Genomic DNA, 23,163 nt, shown 5'->3' with positions numbered 1-23,163 from the left:
GAGCTCCTGCTCCGGGAAGGTGGCACTGTGGCAGGGGGACAACCCAAGGCTCCCAACTCCACTGTCACTGAGTGGCACAGGCACTCAGAGCCACTCCAGCCCCCCACACCAAGGCCTGAGCCTGCCCCGCCTGGATCCATCACAAGGGCATCACAAGGGCAATCCCCACTGGACCAAGACTCCAGCTCGAGCCCCCAGACACTCAAGTACAGGCCCTCCTGCAGAATACTTACAGCAAACAGCTTTACAGTATTTGTACATTTACACAAAAATAGATCCTTTTATATATATATATGTATTTATAACTGGTTACACGTTGGATTCATAATTAGGCATCACCAGTAGTAGTTGGCACAGTTTGTCATTTAAGCTCAGGGTCAAATTCGGTTTCATTGCGCCGCTCCAAAGCACAAAAAGAAACAAAAACAGAGAAAGAAAAACCAAAGGCATGTGACCTCCATGGTGTTTTCTTAAATACAGCAATGTCATAGGAAACCACGTGTACAGATGAACACCACCTCCTGATCCCTCCTCCTGTCTCTTGAAGGTAGGGGCCGGGTCGGGGGGAGACAGGGGTCAATGCGGCCGGCTGCTGGACTCCGAGGACTGCCGCTTGCGTGACGGGATGTAGCCGTTGAGATAGCCATTGGTCTGCCGTTTGGAGAGCCCTCCGTTCAGGATGTCCTGAATGTGCTGCACGATGAGGTTGATGGCCACTGTGGGGCAGAGGGTGGCAGCGTGAGGGACGCAGGGCAGAGAGGAGACAACCCTTCTACCAGGGAACCCACCAGCTCCCCATCCCGAAGAGGCCGAGCCCGCAGAAGGCGCTTTCCTCCAAAGGAAATGCAACATGGGACTCTCTTTTCTCAGCTCTAGAAATAAATTCTACGTCCCAAGCAAGCGATTAATGTGTCAGCGTCACCAAAATCGGAACAAGCATCAAGTGCTGAGACGATGCACAAGGAACAGGACAGCTCTTGTGCGGTCTTCTCCAGGTGGTAGAAAGCGAATGCAATCATGAGGAAACAAACCCAAACCGAGGGCCGTTCTACAAAACCACGGGGCCTTTCTCCTCAGAACTGCCAAAAGAGATTGTCCCCATGTTCACTTTCCAGAATGTGATGGGTGTTCTGCGGCTATGAATGAAAATGCCCTCCTGTTTAAGAAATACACAGTGATGGTTTGCCTGGGTGGCTCGGTCAGTTAAGCGTCCGACTTCGGCTCAGGTCATGATCTCATGGTTTGTGGGTTCAAGCCCCACCTCAGGCTCTGAGCCTCATAGCTCAGAGCCTGGAGTCTGCTTCAGATTCTGTGTTTCCTTCTCTCTCTACCCCTCCCCCACTTGCACTCTGTCGGTCTCTCTCAAAAATAAATGAACATTAAAAATAAATTTTTTTTTTTTTTTAATTAAAATGTGGAACTTGAGAAACGTAACAGAAGACCCTGGGGGAAGGGAAGAGGAAAAAACAGTCTGAAACAGAGAGGGAGGCAAACCATAAGAGACTCTTAAATTACAGTGAACAAACTGAAGGTTGATTGGGGGGGGGGAACGGCAGGTAGTAAGGAAAATGGGTGATGGGCATTGAGGAGGGCACTTGTTGGGATGAGCACTGGGTGTTGTATGTAAGGGATGAATCACGGGAATCTACCCCCAAAACCAAGAGCACACTGTATACACTGTATGTTAGCTAACCTGACAATAAATATTACTAAAAAAAAAAAAACCAAAACACTGTGAAACAGTTATCGCTGTAATGGACTCCCAAATGGCTCAGCAAAAAACAAAAACAAAAACAAAAACAAAAACAAAAACAAACCTTTTTAAATGGGGGGAAAATTGAAATCAATGAAAAAGAGAATGAGAAGGCAGTCTTCTTACAGATCAACTGTGCCCCAGCCTGCCTCAGTCCAGAGCTACCCCTACTTCTTAGACCAGTCCAAACCAACAAATAAACGATACCTGGATAGTCGGTCACTCTAAATTAAATTAAGGGACTGTGTTTTGGCTGAAGGGTGGCCTCAATGGAAGGCCTCTGTCATCGAGTGTCATCCCACTGTCACGGGAGTGACAGCAAGAGACAGTCTCCAGCCCTCTGGTTTCTACCAGAGAAGCATGAGTTCCCATTTGTCGCTGTGCACACGCGCGCACACACAGATACACACACACACACACACACACACGTATGCAAAGGGGCCTGTTCCCAAGGCCAGGCACGTAGGCAGAAATTTCTTTCTGGCTCCCAACAGCAGACCAGTGGTTCGGCCCTGTCCATGAGCCTTGTCTGGTTACCACATCCTGTCCCAAAGTCTGACTGACAAAGGGTAGAATAGAAGTGATGCCCTACGAGAGGACCCTCGACCAGCACTCACCTAGATTATCTGCACCTCTAGGAATGATCACATCAGCGTATTTCTTTGTCTGTGGAGAAAGATATTCATAATGCATTACAGGGGGGTTCCAGAGAAGCGGGCCCACGCCCCTGTCAATGTGAGGCTAAGGGGAAAGGGTCAGCCTTCCTACTACTGACCCCACACGGTGGCATAATTATCTTCTAGTCCCTTTCTCTAAACTACAATACATCAGCTTTTTCTTGATTTCTCATTACTAATATTTAATACAGTTTAAGCTTATGACCTACACAGAGAACGTGGTCTTTGGAACGAAACTCGTAATTGCTTTCTCCCTACTAAGAAAAATATGAATTAGAAAAACCCAACTGAAAAGGGAAGCAGTTCACCGTGGACGTGTGGACACAGTCTGAGAGGTGACACCATTAACCCTAACACAAGGGTAAACCCCAGAAAAACAACCCCCCACTGATGACCACTTTCACTGGCTCTGTTATCACACTTGGGGGGGCGGGGGAAGTAAAGCCACAATTCGAAGCATTCCCTTTTTTGTTTTTGCTTTTTATTTTACTGAGATTTTGTGGACCAATTTATAAATATGTCCTTGGTGTATGACCCAAGTTTAGGTTAAGACCACATGACCATGACTTCAGACCATGGACATCTTTACTCCAGGCAGCTTCTACACAGAAACCATTCAGATTCATGTGTGTCCGGCCCAAACCCAACCCGAAGGAGGCAATTTGTCAGGTCCGAGCTCCTGGCTTACGTGGGAATGACCTGATCTTCTCTGAGCACAGAGTGGCTGGAAAAAGTAGAAACCACCCAGAAAACGTGCAGAACTTTAAGCTCCATTACAACTAAGTTAAACAGCAGAAAATTGGCAGTTACCTCTAATTTATGTACAATCACAAGTTTACCATGGGTTATTTTTAAGTTGAAAAGAGCAGAAGTCCTCCGACAGATAGATGGATGGATAGAATTTCCTGGCTTCTCAGCCCCTTGTGCTCTCTACCCAGAAACCTGATCCTGTGACCCAATCCTCTCTGGGGGAATGAACAGGGCATCAGAGTTACTCAGGCTGACTCAGAAAGTCCACCTGTCCCCGATCTGAAACAAAAAGTCTTGTCTGCTTTGACGCAAAACCCCACTAACAGACTTAAAGGAACAGACAGTTGGAGATCCTATTTTTCTAGGAGAAAGAAAGAAGTTAATTACCAGGAGAAACAGAGAAATTCCCACACTCAGCCTCACTCTACACCTCTTCCCAATGCCCTCATATTCCACTCTTTCAAAAGAGATCACCCAAGATCAGACTAAGTCCCAACATCTCCCCACTCTGTCCTACAGCCTAATGATCAAATTGTTAGGGAGTTAGACCATGGGGAGGCCAATCCGGGGACGACACATGATACAGGTGCAGAAGTCTCCTGAGTTAAACGTTTCTCCCTGTCAAACGACGTCATCTCCTGCGTTTTCCCCCACCACTAACCTCCCACCACTCCACACCTTTTGTCCCTGGTGGTCGCCTCTCAACATTCACCTGTCTGTCCTCAGGAGGCTGAGGGCTGATTCACTAAAGCCTAAAAATTCCCCATATCTTCAACCTTCCTTCTCTGAAAGCCACCCCACCAGAGAGTTCCCAGCTGCCACAGGAGGAAAGATGAATCTATACTAGGGCAGAAGTATGGAAGCTTACCTGGTGGGACACTTCCTATATGGGAACTTACACAGGGGCCAAAGACAAGCTCAAAGCGGGGGCTCAATGTCGTGGCAGAAGAGATTCAGAAGGAAATATCTGGTAGCTGAGCCCTCCCTGCACCAATACGGCAACCATCATACACCTTTTGAAGAGCCAAATGGCCGAGTCTGTGCTGAGACCTGACGCACCCTCACACCTTGAGGCCGCCAAGCAAGGAGAGCAGAGCTTGCTGGAATCAGACAGCGGACCCTGAAGGACCACTCTGACAAAGATGGCGGCCTACAGCTCCTGGGGAACACAGTGGTAGCACACAGAGCCCCAAAGGCTGCCCTTTCGTGGGACTTCAGGATACAGGATCACTCAGAGAGGAATGGGATTCAGGCTGGGGGCTCCGTCAACTTATGTAGCTTTACTGGTACGATCAGGTATTACATTCTAAATTCAACAAAAAACAAACCAAGAACGCAACTCACTGGCAAGCAGAATTCCTCAAAGGCAGGCTTGACGAACGTAATGTACTGAGATAAAATCTGCTCAAGGTCCCTCCCTCTTTCGCTGATGTCCCTTAATACTACAAGAAAAGGAAAAACAAGAATCAAGAAAACGGTGCACGAGCCCACACACGTCTGCCCTTCAGGAGGCAGACCCAGCTCACACGGACTCCACGGATGATTCACAGCCCGGATTCCCGAGAGACTGGACCAAGAGCCGGTCGGCAGCAGCTTCAAGAAAAACAAGTTACATTTTTATTGCTATCGTCACACGTGGCTATGACCCAAGGCCGTCCAGCCTAAGCCAACAGTCTTCGTGTTTCAAGCAGCATTGGACCCGAATAAAATTTCAGTGTGAACGACATAAAAAGCAGGACAGTCCTACAGAGCTCGTAACAGGAAGTAGATGGGGCCCCAAGAGGTGGCAGGACTCCCCGGCGAAGGAGCCCCGCGCACACCTTGAGCCGTCCCCTCGCACTTACTTACCTGTGCACAGGCCACTGACCTACTGATGTACCACCTTACACACCCGGCTCCCCCCACCTTCCAGCCCCCCAAGGGTGGAGGGCAGGCAGAGGGTCCAGCTGCTGGGTCGGCCATTCCTGCTAACCTCCAGCATAGAGGTTTGCCAAGAGAAAACCACTTAGTGAAAGATGAGAAAAGCATGGTTTTAGAGATGGTGTGGCCACCCAGCGGGACTCATCATCGCCCACCTTCTTCCTCTCGGGCAGTGTTAGCCAGGGGCTTTCATCAAACACCTTCATTATTTTAACAGAGTCTGTTGTCAAAAAAACAGAAAAAGGTCTGGGGTGCCTGCGTGGCCCAGTGGGTTAAGCGTCCAACTTCGGCTCAGGTCACGATCTCACAGTTCATGGGTTCGAGCCCCACATCGGGCTCTGTGCTGACAGCTCAGCACCTGGACCCTGCTTCAGATTCTGTGTCTCCCTCTCTCTCTCTCTCTGCCCCTCCCCCAACTTGTGCTCTGTCTCTCTGTGTCTCAAAAACAAACATTTTAAAAAGTGAAAACAAGGGGCGCCTGGGTGGCACAGTCGGTTAAGCGTCCGACTTCAGCCAGGTCACGATCTCACGGTCAGTGGGTTCGAGCCCCGCATCAGGCTCTGGGCTGATGGCTCGGAGCCTGGAACCTGTTTCCGATTCTGTGTCTCCCTCTCTCTCTGCCCCTCCCCCGTTCATGCTCTGTCTCTCTCTGTCCCAAAAATAAATAAAAAACGTTGAAAAAAAAAAAAGTGAAAACAAAACAAAACAAAGCAGAAAAAGGTCTGACCCCCTGAGGGACTGGAATCTTAGTTTTCCGCTCCATCGCTAACCACCCTGATCCTTGGTTTCCCCCAAAGTCAGCAGTGAGAGTTTGGAAGGAGAATCTCTCGGTGAAAACGGCCCGCCCTACAGGGGCCGTCTTAAATCTTAGCCCCCCCAGTTCCTCCATCTTCCACCCCCACCCCAAGGCGGGGTCCCACCATCAACAACCATCTGCAGAGGCCCCTCGACTCAACCATTTCTCAAGTTACAGACACAGCAGGGGATGAAACTCACTGCAAACAAACCGGGGAACACTTGTGAGTGAACTTCTGGAAAGCCACGTCTCCAGATAATTCTGTGCTTCCGCGCAACCCCGCACACAGGCACGCGCAGGGCAAGGGCGGTCGTGGTTAGGATTCAGGCTGGCATGACGTCCGTGAGATTAGATGGCTAGAACCCGGTCTCGAAGACCACGCTCCAGAGAGTCACGTGATACCGCTACCACCACCTGACCTTTCCACCAGCTCCGCAACTTACAAGGACGTTTTCCCGCGTGAGCCCTGGTCACAAGATGGCTGGTTGGCCGCTAATGCGTCACCCCACTTGCCTCAGAGCCCCTCCTGGTCGCCCGCTGCCCCCCGCCGGGACTCCCCAGCCAGGAAGTGGTGCTCCCGGGCATTCTGACTCGGGGCCCGGCAGCTCGGCCACGAAGAAGGCCCAAGGGCAGCCACGTGGCTCACCCCCACAGGCCTCGAGAGCCCTGGCACGCCGGCTAACGAGCTCCCCTCGGCCAAAACACACAGGCGGCGTGGCCTCCAATTCTTCACGTCTCCAGGTAAAGTACAAAGAATAAAGGAAGCCGGAGCAAAGGGTTATCAGAGCTGGGGAAAAAACAAACACACGCCCGCACTTGGGCAGCTTTTACTTGAAAGCCCTGCAAAAGCCCGATGTGGGTTTGTTTCCCACGCAAAGCATCACACAAGTGCTGACGGCTTTAAGCAGCCTGGGAACCGTTGTCCTGCCCCACCTCCCCCCCAAACGTGCACACACGGGCACACGGGCTCTCCCGCAGCTGTGCCACGGCCCTCGGCCCCAGCCTGCAGCTCCCTTGTAACCGGCAGACCACAGAGCTTCACCCGCAGCGTCGCCGAGTGAGGGCCGGGGAGAAAGCGGATGGAGCAGGAGAGTCACGGGGAGCCAGCTCGGCGGCCCAGAGCTGCCTCCCCGTCCACCATCTAGAGCAATGCAGGCAAAACTGCCCTGCACTTGAATCCTGACCCCACTCTTACCTCTCTGTGACCTTAGACAAGTTATTCAACCTTTCTGCACCTCATTTTCCTGAACTGGAAAACAGAGACAGTGATACGCAGAGACTTTCTCAAAGTCATCACTTAGGAACACAGGGAGAGGTACACGTGGGAAGACACAGCGGAGAAGGGAGCAACAGGGAAGACGGAGAGGAGCCCTCCTACAGTTTCTGCCCTGGAAAAGGAAACAGGAAATGGGTGAGGACGTTGCCCAGACACGGGGAATGTGCAAATTCAAAAGGCATCACCCACCTCCGCTCTCGGAGAAGCTTCCACCGTGTTATCGCCTTCAACAGCCCGAGACCCCTCCCTGAGCCCAGACAACACTGCGCGGAACTGCCCTGCTCCTCGGGCGAAGTCAGGAAACGGGGCCAAGCCAAGCACTGAGTCACAACAAGGTCTTGGCACAGACCGGAAACTGCAGGGACTCCAAACCAGCTCCTTGATGATCACTCTGACCTCGGCACATTCGCTTGGCCAGGAAAGACCCTTTCAGAGGAGGGGGGTAAAGAGCAGGAAACTCACTACACGTCCGCCCACCTTCCCCGCCTGGCTTCCACGGCAGCCTTTCCAAAGTGCTCCTTCTGGTCAGCCAAAGCCAAGAACGAAATTCAGAAGGCCCCACGATAAATACAATTCCTTGGTGGTTAAGCCAATTCACTTTAAAAATTAGTCAAGGGGCACCTGGGTGGCTCATTTGGCTGAGCGTCCGACTTCGGCTCAGGTCATGATCTCACGGTTCATGGGTTCGGGCCCCACACTGGGCCCTGTGCCGACAGCTCAGAGCCCGGAGCCTGCTTCGGATTCTGTGACTTCCTCTCTCTCTGCCCCTCCCTTGCTCATGCTCTGTCTCTCTCAAAAATAAACGTTAAAAAAAAATTTTGTTTTAATTATTGAGGAGATGTGTTACTCTAGCAATAGAAGAGACTGACCGTCCACCAGAGCCCTGATGCTATGGGAACCGGACATAGAGAATTATGGCAGGAGAGAGAGTAGGTGTCAGGGGACCTTGGACCCCTGCCTCAGTTCTTCCCTGTCCCCGAGTTCAAGGGTGTGTGGGAGTCAATAACACACACGGAGGGAAGGTGAAGGCTGGAAGAAGCCAATTCCCCAAAGTACAAGGGATTCCCATGGGATGGAGGGAGGTCTTTCCAAGGCTGCGTGGACCAAAGGCAAATCCCCCCTCCCACGGGAAGGTCAACTTTGATCATAAGGGTCACCGGCCCAGAAAGTATGACACACAGAAGGGTGAAACTGCGGCACTAACTCAAGTCTCCAGGAATGTTCTTAGGCCCAGCAGCTGCTCCTGACTAACCCACCCTCTCCCTTACCCCACACCCTCCCATCCCCCAAAGCACATGCCAGGCATGGTTTTGGTCCTATGTGGACAGAGTTTGTAGAAACAGCATGTGGAAAGGCCCTGAAAGTCCACCAGGAGAATAACTCTCCAGCGGGTGACCTGAGAAGACGGAAGGCATAGGAGAGAAAGTGGGAGCCTCCCTGCAGGGGTCATTGAACCGGCCCAGAGAAACCCACAGGAGGCCACCATCCTCACTGTCACAGAAGGATCCCAGCACCAGAGAGCAAGGGAGAATTTTGTGTCATCGGCGCCATGATGATCTGTTTGAATTGAAGGCCAAGGTCGTCTGATTTCCAAGGGCGCTGAATTCTCTATTCCCAAATCTTGGTCCTCATCCCCTGTGCCACACCTCACACGTCCTGCTCCCTCAAGCATAACTTCAGTCCCCAAATGATGGTATCAGCCTCGCATCCCAGCTCGTGAGAACGTGACCGCTCACAGGTTCCGACCAGTCCCGCCGGGGAAAACCCAGGAAAACAGAACACCGACCCCATCTATCAAAGCGGACTTCGGATCTAACCCAGCAATTGTCATCAACTAATGCGCCACCCGGCACTCTACCCACGTTACCTCTGATCATCACAGCCCAGGGGTCCTAATCTTGACATGATCGACCACTGGGGTGATTCCGATTTACGAGGAACAAAGAAGTTAATGCGTAACCTGCCCGAGGTCACACGTCTACGAAATGGTGAAATCAGGACTTAAGTCCAGTTCCTCTGATTCCAATCGCTTCCCCTGGAGCATCACACCGCTTCCCTGATTTGGCAGACTGATGGGGACAGCCAGCAGATCACCCAAGGCAAGGCCTGGCTTTGGGGACTGAGGTGATAAACCAGGCCCTGGGACAGCTGTGTGATGGACCGTCAGCCTCAGGCCTCGAGCATCTACTAAAAAAGGCCACGGAACTTCTTACCTGGCCAGAGTCCTGGCCCAAAAAACAGGCTTGCCTCCCTCATAAAGAAACCCAAGCGTGGGAGGCTACAGGAGTCACAAGCACAAGGGCCACCAAAGTCACAAAGGTAGCTGGAGGCTATGGGGCTAGAATACGGGCCTCCTAGTCTCCTTTTATCCATCATGGAGTTCTACCCCTCCCCCACCCCACCTGGGAGTGGAAGTGTAACAACAACTCACTTAGTAGAGTGTAGACACTACTACTTGGGAGAGCAAAACTCATTTCCCTGGATTCTGCTGGTTTCACTTATCGTTCTTGCCGTGAGAGGACTGATAGAGATAAACTCCAAGTTGGTTTTGTGAACCGAGAAGAGAAAATGTCACAGGCTCTGAGGTCAGAAGGCTCTGGGTTGGGGCTTACAAAACTCCAAAGTGCCCAGGATTTGCTCTGTGACTAGGAGCCACCTTGTCACTTCCTAGGTCATGTTCCTCTTCCACACGATGGGGACTTGAAGCCTTCCTCACCCCCACCCGCCGCCCCCATGGGGGGTGTCCTTTCCTAACTCTGCTGGTACCTTCTCACCCCTCCCAAAGCCCCCCAGCCCTCCCCTCCCCACCCCTGCTCAAAACCCCTTGGTACCTCCCCCTCCTCTGCCAGGAAGCAAATCAGAAACCACAGTCCCCACAATCTGCATCAAGCAATTTCTAGTGTCTCTAGAAATGAATGCACGAGCCCCGTGTGTCTATATTTGCACCATGTGACTTCTTGGGTTGTCTCGTCATCACTCTACCACACCCTGCATGAAGCTTCCCAATCCCTCTGGTGGAGGCAAGGGCTCTCCTCTCCACCGAAGGGCAGTTCTGTGTCCTTGGGACCCCCTGGCATGGGGACTCGCACAGGCACACTCCCAAATAGCCCTGCAGAGGAACTGACCCGACCGACTTTGCTCCACAGCCGGCTGGACAGAATGACAAAACCTCCACAGAGCTTTCTGGAAAATCAAGGGCTAGAGAAGCAGCCTGGTGCCACAGGCACAGGGCACTTCTGCACCTACACCTCCTACAGTTAGCTCCGGTGTAGATTACGATGCCTGTGGGAAAACCAGTAAGAACTGGGCATTTAACCAAACCTTTTTCCAGCGAAACCAAAACGTAAACCTCTCGTTTCACCTCCGTGACCTCACAAGCCTTCCGTTATCTGAAACAGTGACTAATCCCTTCTCAGAGGTCACCAAATGTTTGGGCAGCAGGATGCCCTGGAGTTGACTGGACTCGGCTGGGCTGGGCCACCCACGCGGCCACTGGGGGCTTTCTAGAACGTACCTCTGCGGGAGAGCCGCGTGTCGGCATCTGTGTCCACAAAAAGCTTCATCTGGAACAGGTCTCGTACTTCCTGGGAGTAGAAGGCCAGGATCCCTTCAAAGAGCACCACGTCTGCGGGGTAGACAGTGACCGTCTCCTCCTTCCTGCAAAACACAGAGCGCATGACGGGCCGAACCGGGCAGGGTGGGCAACGGGGCAGGAACAGCATCTGTCTGGGAGTCTGGGGTCCTTTCCTACAGCAGGACCGAAAGGGGGTAGAGCTAACACAGCCTGGCAGAGCCCTCGGACCACCACTGAAGACCCACCAAAGGGCCAGCAGCACCGGGGCAAAGGTCCCCTTTGACCAGTTCTTCTGGGCTCTGGCCATAAAGCAGAAATCGAAGCCCGTCATCCTTCTCCTTGGAATAAACAGCCTGCTGTTTGTTGAACGCACAACAGAGACAGACAGAAGCAGATGCGATTTCTTCTTTTCTCCGGAGGCGTCTGGAGGAATGCTCTCGTGCACGGGCATTTATGGAACCTAACCCGGAGCTTTCACAAACAGAACCTCACAGTTTTCTCCCAACAACCCTACCCCTTCCCCGCTGTCCTGAGGCAACTGGAGAGGAGAGGAAGGGCCGGCAGGGAGGGAGGCGAAAGGAAGTTGTAAAGAGAAGAGAGGGGAGGAAGCATCTCCAGGGAAGGAAAGACTCCCGAGCTCTGTGGGGTCGGCCCCTACAGCTAGCAGAAGCGCCGTGGCGTGGCGTGGCATGGTGTGGCCGTGGCCGTGGGTCAGGGCCTGTGGGGTCCAGGGCTGCAGGGCGCTGCTCCCTCCCCCTCATCACTGATGCAGGGGTCCTGCATCACCACCTACCCCACAGGGCTGGGTAGCCCAAGGCAGATATTAGCAAATAGAGGGCTTTTCAAAAGCAAGGCGGGCGGGGCGGGTTCTGTTGCCGAATGCGCTAAAGGGAGGCTGAGGGCCAAGTTGCGCCTTGCCTGCATTTTCAGAGCATTCTTACCATCTGACTCTGTCCTAACCACCCTTCGCTGCACTGTCACCTACTGCCTCTTGCTCCAAAGTCACTGAAGGAGAAGTCCTGATTACCACCGCAAGGTTTACTCCTCACGCGGGCCTCGGTGAATAAAACCGAATGAAGCATTATTTTTTAAGTTCCTTAAGACGATACGTCCATCGGGGCGCCTGGGTGGCTCAGTCCGTTAAGCGTCTGGCTCTCGGTTTCGGCTCAGGTCATGACCTCACGGTTGGTGAGATCGAGCCCCGAGACGGGCTCCACGCCGACTGTGCGAAGCCTGCTGGGGATTCTCTCTCTCCCTCTCTCTCCGCCCCTCCTCCGCTCAAGCTCAGGGGCTCGCACGCTCTCTCTCAAAATAAATAAATAAACAAATAAAACTAAAAACAAAACCAAAAAAAGCCGATAGGGGCGCCTGGGTGGCTCAGTCGGTTAAGCGTCCAGCTCTTGGTTTCAGCTCAGGTCATGACCTCACAGTTTCAAGGGTTCGAGCCCCGCATCGAGCTCTGCACTGGCAGTGTGGAGCCTGCTTGGGAATCTCCATCTTCCTCTGCCCCTCCCCCACTCACGTCGTCTCCGTCTCTCTCAAAATAAATAAACTTTATATAAAAGAGAAAGGACAAGAGGTTTATCTGTGCAAACGCAGGGAAGCCAGCAGCTACCAACCCAAGAGGATGCACTGAACTTCCCTCCCATAAACACTCCTCGATTCCTTCTTAGCTCAGACCCTTGGGTTCCTGTCTAATTTCCAAGGCAGGCACTGTTAGAACAATGCCAAAGTGGCAGAATGTGGGGTGTAAATGACAGCAATAAAGGACCAGGTGAGTAAGGTCAGAAGATATTCTCTTAGAACAGTGATAGAACTCCAGATTTTTGTTTTGTTTTGGTTTTTTTGAGAGAGAAAGAGAGAGAGAGAGAGAGAACACAAGATGGGGGGAACGGGCAGAGAGAGAATCTTAAGCAGGCTCTGCGCTTAGTGTGGACCTAGGTGCCGGGCTTGATCCCATGACCCTAGGATCATGACCTTATCCGAAATCAAGAGTCAGACACTCAACTGACTGAGTCACCAGGCGCCTCAGGATGGGCTTTTAATTATAGAAACATTTGGCCATCAACAGATGAATGCACAGATGTGATTTATACATACAATGGAATATTACTCAGCCATCAAAAAGAATGAAATCTTGCCATTTGCACAACATGGATTGAACTAGAGTGTATTGTGCTGAGCGAAATTAGAGAAAGACAAAAAAAAATGTTTTCACTCATATGTGGAATTTAAGATAAAAAACAGAGAACATAAGGGAAAGGAAGCAAAAATATAAAAACAGAGAGGGAGACAAACCATAACAGACTCTTAAATACACAGAACCAACTAAGGGTTGCTGGCGGGGTGCTAAGTGGGGGATGGGCTAAATGGGGGAGGAGCATTAAGGACACTTGTTGGGATGAGCACTGGGTGTTCTATGCGGGGGATAAATCACTGGATTCTACTCCTGAAATCATTATTGCACTATATGGTAACTAACTTCGACTTAAATTTTAAAAAATAAACTACATTAAACAAAACAAAATTATAGAAATATGCGGTAGTAACAGATGAAATCTAATTTCCCATTAAAAAAAAAAAACAAAAAAACTCCACCCAAGGGGCACTCAGTCAGTTAAGCACCTGACTTTGGCTCAGGTCATGAGCTTGTGGTTTGAGTTCGAGCCCCGCGTCGGGCTCTGTGCTGACAGCTCGGAGCCTAGAGCCTGCTTCAGATTCTGCGTCTCCGTCTCTCTCAGTCCCTCCCCTGCTCATGCTCTCTCTCTCTCTCTCTCTCTCAAAAATGAATAAATGTTAAAAAAGTAAATAAATAAAAAATTCCACTGGAGAGAACGAAGTCAAGGAATCAAGAAGAAGGCAGAATGATAACCAGGTGGGAGAAGCCTTCAAAACAGCAAAGGGCTGAAAACAACACTTACTGAGCGATTTGTAGCCCAGAATATGGAGCGACTACGTGCGGTTGATATACCAGTCAGAAGTTTAGCGTCTGCCTGGGAAGTCCTGAGTGAGCAGAGTCCCTGGAGGCTCGAAGGAATTTGGGGGGGGTCTGGCCAGGAGCCCCCTGCAACCACGCAGAGGGAAGGAAGACAGGACGGAGGTCAAGCCACACTCCTCCATTCCTAATCAGGAGCACAAACACAGAGCCGCGGAAGGGACAGGACTGAGAAGCTCTCCTGAGAGTTCAGTGTCCCATCTCTGGTGACCTCAGCGCCCTCACACCTCTCTACACGATCCAACTCAAAGTAAACCAGGAGAGAAGAAAGAACAGTTTCCTTTGTTCTTCTTCCTGTGTCCTCTGCCCAGCCCCTTTACATCTTATTCCAGGAACAACAGCTCAGGGATGTGAATCAGGACAAATACGTAGTCTCTCACCTGAGCCCAAATTCGTGAACTTGTCCCTTCAGAGTTAGCAAATCGTGATGAGCAGACAGTCCCAGGAAGCGCTGGGTAAAGTCCCCAAGCTGTGCCCACCCACGCACATGCTAACAGGCTGCAGTGGGTACCACACAGGGGAGGACCCTGGCTGCAACTTGACAAACGGGAATGCTCGGGGAACTACAAGGAACAACACCCAGCCCAGAGCAGGTCACTTACCGGGAATGAGAGACAAAATCATACACGGGAATCTGTACTGTTTTCCCTTCAGTGATTTCTTTGAGTGTTTTGAAGATGAGTTCATTGTCAAAGGCATCTGAAGGAAACCAAACTGTTAAAATGTTTCTCGATTTTAAAACGATTTCTCCTATAATCTTACACATGTATTTCATGTATGTATATCACACCCTAGAGGAGCATATACACCCACCCCAAAAAGCCAGATCTCTACCCAAAGCAGAAGGCAAACTCCCTGTGACTCAAAATAGAACACATGAATGAGTTCTGAGACCCTGCTTTTTTTCTACCTTTCTATCCCACCCTTGGCTTCAGACCTCACTCTCCTCCAAGTTCAGCTGCTGCCTTGGGCGCTGGCATAAGTTAACCTGGAAAGCACACTTGCGACACGGGGAGGCAACAGGTTTTGATTCCAATGGTTACAAGGACCCAAACCAGTTAAAGGGCAATGTGCTGATCTGGGACCATCAGGGCAAAAATCACTGTCAGACATCCTGGACCCTCCTTAGTCCTTTCTGCCAGTGAGTTTCACACCATGCCACGCACACGTGTGCGCGGGTGGGGAGGAGGGTGTGACACAGGCTTCAGGTCAGAGGAGGCAGATGTGTTTGTGCTAGCCTGTGTCTGGCCAACCTCAAATAACAGACTCCTCTGGAGTCACCCTCGTTCAGATGCAGATTCAGTCAGTATTAACAAAGTCATGCAATGTGTGATGTGTTTCAAAATGGCTTCTTTAATATGAGCCCCACCATAACCCCGCAAGGTATTTAGTAATCCTCCCTTTTACAGGTGGAAGCAGGTTCCAAGAGGTTAAACAACTCCCTCAGTGAACCAGCACACAAACACACCTTCAACTCCTGACTCACCCGGGTGATCAAAATTGAACTGGCCCTTCAAGGCTTTGGCCTTCTGCTCCGAAGTGAGGACACGGTAGAAGCTATCCTGGCTCAGGATAACCACCTGCTTCTGGCGACAGTCCACCTCATTCTGTCCCAGGAGCTGCACAATCTTAGCACAAACGGAAGACTGGAGGAGAGAACAGAACACCAAGGATTAAAGGGGAGTGCAGAGTCACTAACTCATGAACATGCCCTAAGCAAGGCCTTCTGGAAGGAAGACTCCAAAGGCTACCATCTTGTATGATGGATTAGAAGGTTAAAAGAGAGAGACAGCCTGCTGTGAAGGAAGTTTGGAGGTCCCAAAGTGTCTTCCTCCCTTTCCTAAATGTGAGCAGTAAGGGAGATGATTCATTTTCAGAAATACCAAAAAAAAAGCTGTGCTGTTTAGTTAACGGTAGGTTTACAACCTATTGGAAATATGTACAAATCCTGCCAACAATGGGTATCCAACCCTTAGACACTTCACTTCCTGGTTCTTCTTTCCCTCTCTGCGGGCTTATTTCCACAGGCCATACAACGAGCATGCGCCAAAGAACAAAGGGAGGAGGGGCTGAAAGTCTCTGGGTCACCACAGGGAATGTACATTGTTACAATCAGACAACTTCTTGCCTTACGTGGGCATAGGGGACTTCCGGGTCAGTTGTAACCTCTGTAGTACTCAGCCAATGAGGAACCAGGGGAGGGACTTGCCTCTGTAGTACTCAGCCAATGAGGAACCAAGGGAGGGACTTACACGCTAGGAGATAAAATGTCTGCTGTAACTGCTTGTCCATCATCAGACACCTGCTCTTGCAAAACAATGATTGAAGCCTCGCTTCACTGTGCTCCGAGTCTCCGCGTCCCTCCTTTGATTGGGTCGGTGGGCTCATTTCTCACGCTAAACACAGCTTACTACTCTCAGGTGTCTTCAGGGACAGCAGCAGTGAGGAGGGCAGTCATTTCTACCTCCTCTTCCGTAAAGTCTTTTCTAAAGCCACTAATAAAAACGAACGCAAATTTATTTATCCCTGCTTGTGCTCTGGCATAGATACACAAAACAGATAGAAAGTTGAAAGAGAGCACACTGATGATGCGCAACGGGCCTCATGAAGTGATGGCACGTCCATGTAGAATCAAAACCGCAACCAGAGAACGTGGCCAGTTAGCAGTAGGGCCAAGGTCGTGGCTTTCAGCCCACTTCGGTGGGTTACTCTTGCTCTAGTGCATAGCCGTGGACTTGTTCACACTCACAGTGGAGGCTTCTTCACAGATGTTTGCCACTACTTACGGACTGGAGTGACATGGGACACAAAACATCACCAACACCTAAAACACTGGGGTATCCCAGCTCAGAATGGGGGAGCCAGAAGGAACTCAAACCTACATGCTTTGTGTTGTGTGGCTTGCAAGACACAAATCTACCTGTGACATTGTCACTGGTAATAAGAGACATGGATTTAGTCCTCCTATTTCTGGCCAAGAGTTCCTAAAACCCCCGCATTTCCTCAGGGAAGAGCAGCAGGTGACAAGTGTCTATGTTATGTTAATGAGGTAGCCTTTGGAAAGCACCAAAGGATAGGTTGGGGCTGGTTGCCAGGGGAACCAAGCACGTGATTAGCAGGTTAGAACTTTCACTCCCACCACCCTGACCTCCAGGGAGAGGAGAGCGGAGAGGAGAGGGGCTGGAGGCTCAGTCAATGGCCAACACCAAGGACAGAATCAGTCATGCCTATGTAATGAAACTCCATACAAACCCAAGTGGATGGGGTTTGGTGAGCTTCCTGCTTGGTGAACACGTGCAAGTGCGGGGAGAGTGGCACACTCAGAGAGCACTGAAACTGCACTCTTCTTCCACACCTCGCCCTGTGCAAGCATCTCCGCCACCTGGCTGTTCCTGAGTGACATCCTTTTATAACAGACTGGTAACCCTGGAAGTAAAATGTCTGGGTTCTGTGAGCTGCTCTAGCAAATAATCAAACCCAAGGAGGGGGCCGGTGGAACCTTCGATCCATGGCCAGTCAGCCAGGAGCACAGGAGACAACCTGGGCTGCCCACTGATGCCTGAAGTCAGGGCAGAGGGGGTGGAGGGCGGTCTTGCAGGGCTGAGCCCTTAACCTGTGGGACATGATGCTGTCTCCAGGTAGACAGTGTCGGAATTACTGAGGTGATGGGGCGCCTGGGGGGCTCAGCTGATTAAAGATCCGACTCTCGATTTCAGGTCAGGTCCTGGTCTCACGGTTCGTGAGTTTGAGCCCCATGTCACGCCCTGCATTGACAGTGCTGAACCTGCTTGGGATTCTCTATGTCCTGCTCTCTGCCCCTCCCCTGCTCCCAAACTCTCTCTCTCTCAAAATAAACATTTTAAAAAATTTAAAAAAGACTTATTGAGGTGAATTCTCAGATACCCTGCTGGTGTCCCAGAATTGCTTATTGATGTAGGGAAGCCCCTCCCCCACACACAATGGAATTGGAATTGGGTATAGAACCTAATATCTACCTTTTCTTTTCCCCTCCAATAATATACACACTTCATAAAGAGAAAAGCGTAAGAACAAGCGCTTTCCAAAGAATGAGGCAGTGAAGGACAGTATTTACCAAAGAACTCATTTCTTTTTTTCCATTTTATACAGAGATTAATTTAAAGGTAAGAATGTCGGGGCGCCTGGGTGGCTCAGTCGGTTGAGCGTCCGACTTCGGTTCAGGTCCTGATCTCACGGCTGGTGGGTTCCAGCCCCACGTCGGGCTCTGTGCTGACAGCTCAGAGCCAGGAGCCTGCTCCGGATTCTGTGTCTCCCTCTCTCTCTGCCCCTCCTCTGTTCACACCCTGTCTCTCTCTTTCTCTCAAAAATAAACATTAAAAAATTAAAATAAAAATAAGAATGTCTACATTACCAAAAAAAGCCTGCAAGCCATAGCCACGCCCCCTTCTGGAGTTGGCTGACCTAATTACAAGAGGTGGAAAATAGTGGCATAAAGATTTCTTGGGTTCGGTCTTGGGAGCTTCACTAATGAGCCTGTTTTACCAACTGGCTTTAACAAGGTAAAACAGGAAACTATAAAAAGTTACATTTCTCACAAGCTGTGCATTTGATTTGTACAAGCATAAGGAGAACCGGCCATTCCTGTTGCCCTAGTCAATCCACGTGAAACTGTTTTGCACAATATTTCCTGTTGGACAAATTGTAACACACAACCAAATAAGGATCTTTAGGGGCACCTGGGTGGCTCAGTCGGTTAAGCGTCTGACTTCAGCTCAGGTCATGATCTCGCAGTTCGTGGGTTCGAGCCCCGTGTCGGGCTCTGTGCTGACGGCTCAAGACCCTGGAGCCTGCTTCACATTCAGTGTCTCCCTCTCTCTCCACCCCTCCCCTGCTTGTGCGCTCTCTCTCTCTCTCTCTCTCTCTCTCTCTCTCCCCAAAATAAATTTTTTTTTTTTTTTTTTTATTTTGGGGACAGAGAGAGACAGAGCATGAACGGGGGAGGGGCAGAGAGAGAGGGAGACACAGAATCGGAAACAGGCTCCAGGCTCCGAGCCATCCGCCCAGAGCCTGACGCGGGGCTTGAACTCACGGACCGCGAGATCGTGACCTGGCTGAAGTCGGACGCTTAACCGACTGCGCCACCCAGGCGCCCCAATAAATATTTTTTTAAAAATTAAAAAAACATAAGGATCTTTGAGAGAACAATATTTTGATAATTCTTAATTATTTGAGAACTACTTTACTTTTCTGACAACTTTGCACATTAATAGAAAAGCATTTAAAACAGGATTTGAAACAGGAGCTATGTCGGCAAAAAGAAAAAATCATAGAAAGGTAAAACTTGCACATGACTTAAGCTAGATTCAAAAATGAAAATACCACAAGAGAATCAAAGGCTCTAAACAATTATAAACTATATGTTTTTACACAGGTATGAGCCCATAATTTCCTTTCCCTAACTTCCATCTGGTTCTTACATCCTCAGGCTAAGGGGGGCCCGGGCGGGGGCGGGGCGGGGGGGGGTGGTAAAACCTACACCTACACCTTTTATTAGTAGATAGAATTACTTTTGCAAGTCCAAAGAACAAAAATGAAAAGAGGGATTCATGGGACCAGATATATTTAACATATCTGGTGATTCAAATCATGGTATTTTTTATTTATAGTTAAAACCCACTAAATGTTTTTTAAAATACGGAGAGTAATCTCTCTTCTACCAAAAAAAGTATATATAAAGAAGTTACATTGCCTAATTTTACAGGTAAACAATCACTTCCCTTAACCCAGGTACAACCTGGAACAAATGGATGTAACCCCAATAAAATCAGGTTAATGGGCACCTCTGGAAAGCCAGTGTTTACAACGACTTCTCAGCAAGGATAAAATATGGCTGTTTTGGTGCACAGCTACATGTGGTAGGCTCCATGCTCTTTCATGGACCTGTTTGGCGACCCTACTTGCTACAAATATGCCACCACCACTGCCTATAATTGGTTTATTTAAGTCACATCCTAGGCCAAGTGCTCCATCACAATCACCTCTGTAAGTCACAAGTGCTATCCTTCACGGACATGGGAAGCTGGTGAGAAGACTTGCCTACAATCCTGGTTCTTTTCTTCCCCTCAACCTAAAAGGTAGTCAGAAGTCCCAAGGCAGAAATCCTAAACACCACTGCATGCACCAGCACAGAAACACTTGCCTCTAGGTTAATCTAGATTTTCCTAGGACGGTAAAACCTTGGTTTGCGAGTGTAATTCATCCGGAAACATGCTTGTAATCCAAAGCACTTGTATTATCAAAGCGAATTTCAAGAACCCTTGGCTCAGTGGGGATCATGTGGCATTCGGCATCGTGTACTACTCGTACTACAAGACATCGCTTGTTCATCAAATTAAAATTGATGAGAAATGTCGAGACGCCTGTGTGGCTCAGTCAGTGAAGCGTCGGACTCTTGATTTCGGCTCGTGTCATAATCTCACAGTTCCGGAGTTCGAGCCCTACATGGGGCTCTGCACTGACAATGTGGAGACTGCTTGGGATTCTCTCTCTGCCCCTCCCCTGTTTGCACTCTCTCTCTGTCTCTCTCTCTCTGTCTCTCTCTCTCTCTCTCTCGAAATGAATGAAAAAACATTTTAAAAAGATTATTAGAAATGTTTGCTTGACTTGCAGAACACTCACAGAACAAGTTAATCGCAACCCTAGGTTTTACTGTATTTTCTTCCTTGTGGAACTTACTTAAAATGGCCCTTAGAGGGGCACTTGGGTGGCTCAGTCAGTTAAGGTCCGACTTCGGCTCAGGTCATGATCTCACAGTTCATGAGTTCAAGCTCCACGTCCAGCTCTGTACTGACAGCTCAGAGCCTGGAGCCTGCTTCGGGTTCTGTGTCTCCTCTGTCTGTCCTGTGCCTCCCCTGCATGCTGTCTCTCTCTCAAAAATAAATAAACATTTTTTTAAAACGGCCCCTGAAAAACCTAGGCAGCTGTTGAATCAGGGGCAGCAGGTACACAGGAGTTCCTTCCAGTTTTCCTCTACTTGTGGATGGCTTTGAATTTGCGCACAGAGGCTCCACTTTGCCAGGAGTGAGTGGTCTTTGCCTTATTTAAGGTCCTCTTCTTAGGTCTCTTTCATTTTAACACCCCTTTCCCCTAACCCTGCCTTCTTCGATAGGACAAAATGAATTGCGAGGTGTCTCATTCCCTCAAGAAAAGAAACAATTCATTAACGATGAGCGTTGGAGACGGTCGTGAGCTTACAGAAAGCTAAAGGTGGGCAAGGACACAACAGCGGGCTAACATTTAAAATCATTACAGTCACAGAAAGACAGATACTGCAGGATCCCATTTATAGGAGGTTTCTAGAGTAGTCAAATTCACAGAAACTAAGTAGAATAGAGGCCGCTGGGGGGGGGGGCTGGGGGGAGGGGGAATTGGGGAGTTAGTTGTTCAATGGATATAGTTTCACTTTTACATGAGGAAAATTTCTGGAGATTCGTTGCCCAGAGATGGGACTACACCGAATACTAATATGGTTAAGGCGGTAAATTTTATGAAACAGGTGTATTACCACAATCATTATGCGCAATCATCATTATTAATTATAACAAGAGCAAAACGGGCTGTTTCTTCTTTACTGGTACTAGGCTCAGTATTTGGAAACCATCTCATTTACTTATTACAACCCTAGGTGATAGAAATTATTATCAGATGCACTCCACCGACGTGAAGACGCGTGGGAAACAAAGACAGAAGGAAGTGGTAGCCAAAATTAAATTTTCTTATAATCTGCAAGCCAGCCACTGACAAATACTTGAGACAGGCAGAGTGTAACATTCCTCCAGGATCTCTCAACTGTCTTAATGTTAATGCTTTGCTAGAGGAAGAAACCGCCTTAGCTTGACAACTGCTAGGCCTCCGGGATCCATGGAATCTTCTTCAGCATATGAAAGTCCTTCTGGAAACTTCCCTCGCCTTTACCTCCCCCCCCCCAGATCCCAAGTATAGAATCAGTCACTGCTCACAATCCTGGGACAGCTCTTCCTGCCCATGGGTCCTGTCCCTGTGCTTTAATAAAACCACCTTTTTGCACCAAAGACATCTTCAAGAATTCTTTCTTGGACATTGGCTCCAAACCCCAACATTCTCTACATCAACAGGTTACATGACTTGCCCAGGGCGTGGGTAGTGGAGTCAGGATGCAATCAGCTCACCCTCTTACTGGCTGGCACCCTCTCAGGCAAACAGACTTTGCCCACGGGAGCCAGAGCGGAGCTTAATTTTCCATGGTCTCTCCAGATTCAGCGCAATGTATCCAGAATATATTTGGTTCTTGCCACTTCTAGCATATTATTTTAAAGGTGAATAAGCTAGCCAGCTAGTGGGTTGCTGTCTGAATACAAAGTGAAGGTCAACATGAGGTTATCTTTAGAAAAGGGGGTGGGGGAAGGAATATATATTTGTTTATATAATAATCGGTAAAGGGGATGTACAATTTCTTCACTTGAATGGCATTTTGAAGACCTCATTCCCTTTAATTCCATTACAACAAGATGTTGATATCTTATCTCTTTTTTTTATCTAATGAACAACCTGAAGCTTACAGACTCCATCAAGCTAAATGCCATGCTCAAGGTCACAGAGCTGCATCTCAAATCTCAGGTCTTCTAACTTCAAATGCCCAATTCTTTTCACTCTTCCAGAACAAAAGCCCCGACACTCTCCATAAACGTACTACTCTACCTTCAGAGAACAGAGATGGGGGCAGGGAACTCGTTAGAAATAGAAGACAGTTCTGTCCCACCGCGTCATTAAAGTCCACATAATGGTAAATTTCATAGAATTTCAGACAACTAAAGGCAGGCAAGTGATATATGTATCGAAAAGAAGCCAAAAGTACATACACACACGCAACTGTTCTCGAGATTTAGAACCTAAACTTGGAGTCTGTTCAAAACAATCTAGCTGTTTAGAAGCCAGGAACTAGGAGAGCCCCAAAGGCTGTGTAATTCTGAGAGCAGGCCAACACTGGACCCGCTGATCCGGCCAGTTCACCAGATGTGAACAGTGTGCTGGACTCTTAGAGAGACAGACTTCCCATTCGGGAAGCCCCGGGAGCAAGCAGGCAACACGCCCTTCCAGCCGGCCGGTTCCAGCTGAGAGGCCACAGGTTCCTTATACTTACCACCATAGGAAGGATTATTTCTCTAAAAAAGGATTCTTGCGGAGAGAGTGGCTCAGACAGCCCAGACACCATCTAACTGCTATTTCTAGCATGCGTGTGTGTTCAACACACATACACACATCTAATTCTTCAGGTCTTCGGTCCAGTTCCGACGCTGCCGAATAAGTAAAAGAAACAAACCAAACAGGACGACTGAACTCTGGGTCGCTTCTTTGCCAAGAACTCTCCATCTCAGCCCTTAGCTGCTGGGAAGGTGGACAGAGAT

The 23,163-nt window shown here is 49.4% G+C and overlaps 1 protein-coding gene across 1 annotated transcript in view; it reads right to left on the bottom strand.

Moving 5' to 3' along the window:
* Positions 1-276: 276 nt before the first annotated feature.
* The window catches only part of UCK2 (uridine-cytidine kinase 2), a 77,381-nt gene continuing 54,494 nt past the window's right edge, over positions 277-23,163 (bottom strand). The window contains exons 2-7 of the mRNA XM_047077221.1: positions 15,228-15,387; positions 14,344-14,440; positions 10,687-10,829; positions 4,525-4,622; positions 2,371-2,419; positions 277-716 (exon numbers count right to left, since the gene is read on the bottom strand). Of these exons, the coding sequence (XP_046933177.1) occupies positions 577-716; positions 2,371-2,419; positions 4,525-4,622; positions 10,687-10,829; positions 14,344-14,440; positions 15,228-15,387 (687 nt within the window). The 3' untranslated portion in view covers positions 277-576. The remainder of the gene's footprint in view (positions 717-2,370; positions 2,420-4,524; positions 4,623-10,686; positions 10,830-14,343; positions 14,441-15,227; positions 15,388-23,163) is intronic.

Source organism: Lynx rufus, unplaced genomic scaffold (assembly GCF_022079265.1).
Source record: "Lynx rufus isolate CCGP_SWC_20201006 ecotype Redwood Valley unplaced genomic scaffold, mLynRuf1.p SCAF_15, whole genome shotgun sequence".
NCBI lineage: Eukaryota > Metazoa > Chordata > Mammalia > Carnivora > Felidae > Lynx > Lynx rufus.
Note: the sequence above shows the minus strand (reverse complement) of the source record. Positions and strands in the feature narration are given on the sequence as shown.